Below are 9,308 nucleotides of genomic sequence, written 5' to 3' on the forward strand. Positions count from 1 at the left end.
ATCTTTCCCTTATTCCTCCCTCCATCTCCACCGCTCTCATTCCACCAAATGTCTCCCCACCTGGTTCTGAAACCCCCCTCACCATGAAAGCTACAAAGAGGTTGCCAGCATGGCAGCAGCCCTCTTCTGCTGCCCATGGCCTCTTCTGCACAGCTCCTTTGCTGTGGTCCGCCTAAGCAGAAATAGGAAGTTGCTTCATAGGGGGGGGAGGTGGACCACAACAAAAGGACAGTGCAGAGGATGCCACCAGCAGAACTGGAGAATCACTGATGTGTGCTGTGCCAGTTCTCTCCTTGTAGTTTTTGAGGTGAGGGGGGCTTTGGAACCCGGTAGGGAGCTACAAGCCACACAAGAGTTCCCCATGGACCACCATTGGCTTACAGGCCTTGCAATGAACAGCATTGGTTTAGGCACTTCTATCCTCCACTGCCCACTCATTCCCTGCCCCAGACCAACATCACACTTGCAGTTCTGGTGCTTAGGAAGTCAATGCCAGTGCTCGGTGTTGGGCTGATGCTGAACCTTGAGCATCTGCGCATGCTCAATGCTTGCTGGAGTCTGAGAATCCCAGAAAGGGTGGGAGCTAGCAGATCTTGAACATGCACAGATGCTCAAAGCTCCTATCCAGCCTAGTCAAAGCATTGGCATCAGCTTCCTGAGGAAGTAGATAATGGAGGTTAGGAGTGCCGTTTTTCAGGGCTGGGGAGGGATATCAGTGCCAGTCACAGAGAGATAGCAGTGCTGGTCATTGGAAGGGGGGAGACAGCATTGCTGGTCATTGGAAGGGGTGGAGGATAGTGTCGGTCATGGGGGAGGTGGAGGATAGCAGTGCCAGACATCTGGGGTGGTTGGAAGATAGCAGCATTGATCATCGGGTGGGATTAGGAAGAAAAAGCCTCATCATCGGAAGGAGGCTTGAATATAAACCTAGACCCCCCATTTTTAGGACAATTTTTGGCCCAAAAATCTCAGTGTATATTTGAGTATATATGGTATATTAATTGAAACAAAGGTGCTGGAACTTAAATTAATACAGTGATCACATCAGCTGAATACAAATCTGCTTGACAATCTCCAGACTAAAACAGCCTTTTCTTGGAAGAAGAAAAGATTTTGTCCATGTCTGGGAACAAAGGAAAGCAGGTTGAAATATACAATATTAATCAAAAGATTCTGGCAGACAAGATATCCTGACTGATTGAGTTGTCAGTATCTCATTGTTCAAATGTATTGCATAAAATAATACCTTTCCATAAACATTTCATAATTCTATCCCAGCATTGTCAGTGATAATGTGATCACAGCTCTGTTTATTATATTGCCTGAGCCAGCCATTTATTCAATTTCCTTACTCATTGTAATGTTGTTTACTTCTAAAAGCAGAACAAATGACATTTTGTTATCAAGCGCAATTAATTTTGTAGGATAAAACCACTTAACTTCATTAAAACATCACAAAAGGAGCTACAAGGAACATATTATACCTGTTACTATAACACTGCAAGTAATAATCAATAAAATACATTAACTCACTAATGTCTTAAAGAAGCCAATTTTTAAATCTATTTACCTGGGTAAATTGGCTTGTCTGAAAGTTGCCCTCTTCAGATACATGTGTATGTGGACTTCCATTGCATATGCACATTTAGCTGGGTTAGATGTCTTTAGGTTGAAAAGAAGAACGTTACATGGATTCGTGACATTTTCAAATTAATATGCTCTTTTTAAATTCCTCCACCCTGGTCAGTCACATATATAAATAACAAGAGCAGTTTGCAGATGCTTATAGCATGCTTACTTCAGAATTGCTCATTTTCAAAGAGAACATAATAACCCGAACCTTCTCTCTGAAAATTAGTTAAAAAAATAACACACAATAAAGAATAAAAATTAAAGATTAAACACTGAAAAAAGATTCACTAAATCTAACATAGGGTAGCTAAGACCGATGCTGGACAGACTTCTATGGTCTGAAAGATGCTCAGATAGATGCTGTAGTGCGTAAATGCCACTTCACGTGATGGAAATTGCGAACAATTAGATCTTATTTTGAATTTACTGCTTTTAGATTACTGGTTCAATCGTTACTACTGAGTCTTCTCGATTGTTGTAATATTATCTATCTGACAGAATTAGCAAAACTTCCAATAATACAGAATACAGCGGTCAGAATGATTTATGGCCTGAAGAAATTTGATCATGTTATACCCTTTTATTGCGAATTGCATTGGCTGCCAGTGGAGGTCCGGGTATTGTTTAAACTAAGCTGTTTCTGTTACAAGGCTATTTATGGTACAGCTCCTTCTTACTTAGTCAATAGATTTTCTTTAGCATCATACAGACATAGTAGAAGAACTCATCCTTTGTTTAATTTTCCATCTGTCCAAAGTTGCAGGAGTAAGAAATTTCTAAATTATACTTTGGCATCTCAGGCAGCTCTTCATGACAACGAATTTCGAATATTGTTGCTTACTACCCATTCCTATGGCCATTTTAGAAAACAATTGAAGACCTATCTTTTTTCTAAATATTTGACTGTTTAATGAATCATCTTATTTCATGTAACATGCTTACTTTTATTACTTTTTGTAAACCGCGTTGAACTTCTGGTTACGCGGTCAATAAACACAATGTTATATTATGTTATGTCTGTGTCCAGAAAATGGCAAAAGAGTGAAAGAAGATTCACCAAATCCAGACTAGGGGAGCTGAGGTTGACGTCATACAGACTCCTATGGTCTGCGTCTCCAAAGAGCAAAAGACAGGTGAACTTCAGTAACTCCCCATGCTGTGAGTGACGGTGCTGTGCAGCTCAGGGGGCACGGGAAGACATCTTGACTGATAAGTTGAATACTGTCAACAATATTTGGAGTCTTGGTTAAAACCACAAAATCATCCCCCTCATGTTTGGTTGCCTAGAAGTTGATTGGCATTGTGGAGACTTGACGACCAGCATTTAAAAATGAGTGACTGGGGCACAGGCAGAGTGGCAGGTGTGGCTCTGGTCACCTTGTTGGGCAGACTGGATGGACTGTATAGGTCTTTAACTGCCATTTACTATATTACTATGTTTCTGTCTAATTACATGTGTTACTCAACATTTTAAATAGTGAGGAAGGAGCCCGAGAGCTGGTCTCAAAGGGCGGAGAGTAACACGGGGCTGGGAGGCCCGTGTGTTGCTTGCAGGCAAGGTAGGGAAGAAGGGGGGGGGGGGGTTGGTAGAGAAGAACAGTTAGAAGGAATTATATGGAAGAAGGGGAGGGGTTCGCGCCAAAAGGAGAGGCAGGGATTGGATAGTGCAGGAAAAGGGGGGCGTTTTACTTAAAGTTTAAGCATGAGCCTAGGAGGACTGAGTTCATTGCAGGTCCTCCAAGGCATATTTTTGTGCCTTACCGGAGCTTTGTCCTGGTTCGCTGATTCGGGGGTGCGGTTATGGAGTCCTCCAGTCGGGTTGAAGAGCGTGGAGAGGTGGAGGAAGTTGAAGTGTCCTTCTTAGCTGGGGACTCGTTCGCGGAGGAGCCGCTGGAGCAGGTTGGTGGGGGTTTGGGTGAGGAGCGTGTTCAGCCTGTCCGGCGGTCCAAGATCGAGGCACTGTCGGCTTTAGCCATGGCTGGTGCGGGGGTCAACCGGGGGACTCGTTCGGGGTTCCTTCCTGTGGCGGGGAAGGCCCGCCGTAAGTCTAGGGCGTCGGGCAGTGAGTTGGGAGCTGTTCCGGCCGGCCGCAGTTCGTTAGAGGAGTCGGGGGCGGGGCTTTTGCAGCGGTTGCCAGGGGTGATGGTTCGTGCAGGAACGGGCTGCACAGGGAGACAGGGGGAGACTTAGCTTCGGCGAGTGAGGCGGCTGTTGGGGGCAGGGACATGTCTGTTGCAGCCTCTGTCTCTGAGCCCTCTTGCTCTGGGGTTTTAGGTGAAAGCGCTGTCTCTACTGGGTTGCTGGCTGGGGGTCGTGGTGAGGCTTGTGGATCTCCTGGGGTTTTTGGATTGGGTCGGGGGATGGGTGCACCTGGATTTATACCTGTTCCCAGTGCGTCTGGTTTTATGTCCGGTACTGGTGGGGGGTCTGCTGGGACGTTCCCTGGTTTGTTTTCGGGCAGTTGGACTCCGAGTTGGGGGGCGGGTTCATGGGGAGCTAGTTCGTCGGGGGGAGGTTTGCTGCCTTCGGTTTCCCATTGGGGAGGTGGAGTGCCGGGGAACATTCCCTTGGGGATGGTGCCTGGGGCCGGTTATGGAGCGGGATGGGGAGTTCCTGTTGGTATGCCCGGGTTTTGTTTTCCTGGTCCTGCCTCTGTTTCTTGGTCTCCACAGGTTGCGTGTATCCTTCCGGGAGGACAGCTGGTGCAGACGGATGGATTGGGAGCTGTCGGCAGTCCTGGAGTTACTGAGAGACCTGGCTGTTCTACTACGGAGCGTGGATCGACGCTGAGGGCTGCTGCAGTTGCTGGCGGGGGCACTGCGGATTCTCTGCACAGTTCATCCCAGATGCCGGAGGTTGCTGTTCGTGGCGGCTCGGTGCTCGCTTCTGATGTTTCTTCCGTGGTGGGGACTGCTGGCCAAGGCGTCTCTGGAGGGTCTGCTGGAGTTCCGGGAGCTTCTACTACAGGTACTAAGGCGCCTGCTCAGGTTGCTGGTGGGGGGAAGGCGCGGCGTAAGAAACGCAGGCGACGGCATAGGGGTTCGTCTTCCTCGTCGTCTGGGTCTTCTTCGTCGGGCTCGTCGTCTGCCTCTTCTGTGGAAGCTAGGCCTACAGGAGGTGTGGACTCTACTGGTGCGGGTAGTGGGGAGGCATCTACAGGGGAAGTCCGGGGTGCGCCGGCTCTAGTGGCACTTACTGAATTGTGGGAAAAGGTTCCTCGGGACTTGCGGCGGAAAATTCGCCGGCGGTCCTGCTTGGATATTTTTCGCCTCATGGAGGGTAGAGCCCATAGGAAGAGGCATAGGAAATCTAAGCGGGACGGGAAGGAGGTTAAACCCTTTCCAGTTGCTCGTTCCATTATTAATTGGATACGTGCTTTTTTACGGTTAGCGAGTGTGTGGGGTCGTGCTACTCCACAGGATGCCGGTTTATTGTTGTCCTATGCGGATTCGATTTTGGATTCCTATCAGCGCTTCGGCGGGTGGGCTTGGTTGAACTATGACGAAGCCTTCAGGGACAAAATGGAAGAAAATAGTTTCATGTCTTGGGGTTCTCAGGATGTGAATCTCTGGCTTACACATATGGCTTCCAAATCTATATCGGGGGCGCCGGTGCGGACTTTTGGGAGTCCTGGGAGTGTTCGGCCCTTTCGCGGGGGGTCGGGGGGGAGTCCTTCAGCAGGTTCCGACGTGTGTTGGAAATTTAATAAATCCAACTGTCCCTTCTCCGACTGTAAATTTCGTCACGCCTGCTCCATCTGTGGTCAATCCCACGCGGCCGTTAAATGTCCTAAACGGGTCAGTGGAGCAGCTGCGGGAGTTGCGAAGTGATGTTTCGGTTGTGGTGCCTACTCCGATTCGGGTTGGAGCTATGCGCCCGTGGTTGCACAGTTATAGGCGACGGAGGGTGGCGGATATTTTGGAGGCAGGGTTTACAGAAGGTTTTGATATTCCTTTTTTGGGGGAGGTGTCGGCGGCGCGGGTTCAAAACTCATCTTCGGTGTCCACTTTACGTGGTATTGTGTGGGATAAGTTGTCTGCTGAGATTCGATTGGGGCGCATTGCGGGTCCTTATCGTGTTCCCCCTTTTTCCAGCATGAAGATTTCGCCTCTGGCAGTGATTCCTAAGAAAGTGCCGGGGCAGTATCGTCTCATTCATAACTTGTCTCGGCCTGTTGGTCGGTCGGTTAATGACGGTATTCCCAAAGATCTTTGCACTGTGCGGTATGCCTCTTTGGATAGTGCATTGAGGCTTATTGTCTCTGTCGGACGTGGTGCTTTGCTGGCTAAGGTGGATATCGAATCGGCATTCCGATTGCTACCCATTCATCCGCGGGCTTACCCGTTATTGGGTTTTCGTTTTGACGGTTTGTATTTTTATGACCGGTGTTTGCCCATGGGCTGTTCCATTTCGTGTGCTTACTTTGAAATGTTCAGTTCATTCTTGCATTGGGTCTTAGTTCAACAGGTGGGTGTTGACTCAGTTGTACATTATCTGGATGACTTCTTGTTTATTGGTGCAGGGAGTAGTGGGGTTTGTGAGCGTCTTACGCAGGTTTTTGAGGATTTGGCAGAGGATTTTGGTGTGCCTTTAGCTCGTGACAAATCGGAGGGGCCGGTTACTTCTTTGGTGTTTTTGGGGATAGAATTGGACACAGAGGCGTTAGTGACGCGGCTGCCTGTGTTAAAAGTTCGTCAATTACTCGGACTCATTGAGCAGGTGATTCTTGCTCCTAAATCTACCTTGCATACGATTCAGTCTTTGTTGGGGTCTCTTAATTTTGCCTGTCGAGTTCTTCCTATGGGGAGGGCTTTTTCACGTCGGTTGGCAGCTTCAACGGCAGGGGTACGGGATCGTCATCATTTTTTGCGTCTCCCTGTGGGTGTCCGTGCCGATTTGCGTATGTGGTCAGTTTTTCTTCGGGATTTTAATGGGACTGTGCCGATGCTGGCACCTGAGATTTCTAGCGTTGACCTTGAGCTGTTTTCAGATGCGGCAGGGGGTGTTGGTTTCGGTCTGTATTGCAATGGAGACTGGTGTGCGGAGCGTTGGCCTGAGGAGTGGGTGCGGGCCGGCGTTACAAAGAATATTACCTTGTTGGAATTGTTCCCGCTCATAGTGGCTTGTGAGCTCTGGGCGGGTGTTTTGCGTAATAGACGGGTGGTATTTTGGTGTGACAATTTGGGAGTTGTGGAGGTCGTTAATCGTCAGGCGGCGCGCTGTTTGGCGGTGAATGCGCTCATGCGGGAGTTGGTTTTGCGCTGTTTGCGGTTGAATTTGTTTGTTCGTGCTCGCCATGTTCCGGGTTTGCAAAATGGCATTGCTGATGCTTTGTCTCGTTTCAATTTTTTGCAGTTTCGTCGGCTGGCGCCAGGAGCTCGAGCAGACGGTTCGCGGATGCCAGCGCGTTTGTGGAGCCTGGTCGGGAAGGAGTCTGGACGATGCTCCGTTTGTCTGTAGCATCTTCTACGTGGTCACGCTATTCAGCGGGGTTTCGGGCGGTAGCAGCTTTCTTAGCTGATAGGGGTTGGTGTCCGGGAGATGTGGCCGAATCCTTATTGGAGGATTTCGTGCTGTCTTCTTTTCGGGAGCGGGTTTCTCGGGGTGTTGTGCGTGGTCAATTGGCGGGTTTTTCTTTTTTCTGCAGGGCCTTGGGTTGGGCTTGCCCAGTATCTAGTTTTTTGGTCCAACGGTTGCTACGGGCATTAGGTAGCGTTCTTCCTCAGCAGCGTGACTCGAGGTTGCCTGTTACTCATGAGTTACTTTTACGTCTGTTGGCGGTATTGCCTGAGGTTGCCAACTCGTCTTTTGAGGCCTGTTTATTTCAGGCGGCTTTTTCCATTGCCTTTTTTGGTGCCTTACGGGTTAGTGAGTTAGTCGTAGGTCCGGCTTCTGGAGGAGTCCCACGGGGACTTCGGATTCAGCATGTGGCTTTGCAGGATTCGGTGTTACGGTTGCATATTGTTAGCTCTAAGACTGATCAGTGTGGTGTTGGGCATTGGGTGGTGCTGCACGCTGTGTCTGGCTGTTTGTCTTGTCCGGTGTTGCGGATGCGTGGTTACTTAGCCATTCGACCCTCTAGCACTCAGATATTGTTTGTACATGCTGATGGCGCCCCTTTGACGCGTTACCAGTTTCGGGCTGTACTCAATTTAGTGTTGGTGCGTTGTGGTATGAATCCGGCTGATTTCGGAACTCATTCCTTCAGGATTGGTGCTGCCACGAGTGCTAATAGGGCTGGTATGTCTGGGGAGGGCATCCAGAGATTGGGGCGGTGGGTTTCAAATGCCTTTCGGGGTTATATTCGTAGTGAGGGTGCAGGTGCTGGGGGCCTTGTTGCGCGAGGGTCTCAGTAATGGGATTTTCATAAAGGCCCATTGGCAGGGGGTTTGATTTGTTTTGTTTTATTCTCTTTTCAGCTCCCAGTTCCCGTTCCTATTCTATGTGGATCGTGGGCCATTCTTTCATCCACTGGGCTAGCGAACGTGCAGGTATCCGCCCAGGTGGTCGTCATCTCGGACTGGGGCATTTGGGACTTCGTGTTTCCTGGTGGGGACAACGTGGGATGCGTTGGAGTCAGCTGTTGGTCTTGTTGACTGATCTGCGATCCCGGACTAGTCATCCTGACATACTGCTGATCCATTTGGGGGGTAATGATGTGGATGCCTGGACGGGAAAGGACTTGGTCAATAGGATCAAGGATGATCTGCGGGTGGTGTGGGATTGGTTCCCGGGGGTGTTGCTCGTATGGTCTGACATTGTGCCTCGTCCACGTCGTATAGCGTCCCGACGTTGGACGAGGGGCCTGGCCAAGCTTAACAGACAAGTTGGGAAATGGGTGGTTGGTCATGGAGGGTGGCAGATACTGCATGATTGGGTTGATGTTAATTGTTTTGGTTTGTTTCATACAGATGGGGTTCACTTGTCGGATGTGGGGTGGGACCTTTTGCTGGATGATTTTGCGTCCAGTTGTGAGAGGTTTCTCAGTGCTCGGTAGTAGTCGCTGCTCTTTTGGGGGAGGGCCTGTTTGTACAGGCCTGTGGCGGGTCTCCCGAGCTACTGGGTGCTGGGGCTCATCCGGCGATGAGCGGTGGGCCGGCTGGGAGCCGTGCCTTGGGGTCAGGTGACCCGGGTTAAAGGGGCATGAGGTCATGCCACCCCTCAGACACTTGCTGTTGGTGGCGGGGTCGGGGGCAAAGGTACTGTTACACAGGGTAGCTCGGGAGGAGCTTGCTGAGGTTCATTGTTAATTAAGGTTCAATGTGTTAATGATGTTAATTTATGCAAATGTATTTATGGGTTAATGTGATATAATAAAGAGCTGCGGCTATTTACCACAATAAGGTGTGTTGTTTTATTAATATGGGGTAGGAAAAGGAGGGAGATGGACAACATGATGGGACTATCCAGATCCCGATGTTAGAAGGAGCCCGAGAGCTGGTCTCAAAGGGCGGAGAGTAACACGGGGCTGGGAGGCCCGTGTGTTGCTTGCAGGCAAGGTAGGGAAGAAGGGGGGGGGGGGTTGGTAGAGAAGAACAGTTAGAAGGAATTATATGGAAGAAGGGGAGGGGTTCGCGCCAAAAGGAGAGGCAGGGATTGGATAGTGCAGGAAAAGGGGGGCGTTTTACTTAAAGTTTAAGCATGAGCCTAGGAGGACTGAGTTCATTGCAGGTCCT

At 49.5% G+C, this 9,308-nt stretch overlaps 1 protein-coding gene across 1 annotated transcript; it reads left to right on the forward strand.

The window, feature by feature from the left end:
* Nucleotides 1-3,432: 3,432 nt before the first annotated feature.
* LOC117359690 lies at nucleotides 3,433-8,629 on the forward strand. The gene is made up of 3 exons (XM_033942907.1): nucleotides 3,433-3,531; nucleotides 4,305-4,599; nucleotides 8,052-8,629. The coding sequence occupies exons 1-3, from the start codon at nucleotides 3,433-3,435 to the stop codon at nucleotides 8,627-8,629; spliced, it is 972 nt and encodes a 323-aa protein (XP_033798798.1).
* Nucleotides 8,630-9,308: the final 679 nt, after the last annotated feature.

Source organism: Geotrypetes seraphini, chromosome 4 (genome assembly GCF_902459505.1).
Source record: "Geotrypetes seraphini chromosome 4, aGeoSer1.1, whole genome shotgun sequence".
In the NCBI taxonomy this organism is placed as follows: domain Eukaryota; kingdom Metazoa; phylum Chordata; class Amphibia; order Gymnophiona; family Dermophiidae; genus Geotrypetes; species Geotrypetes seraphini.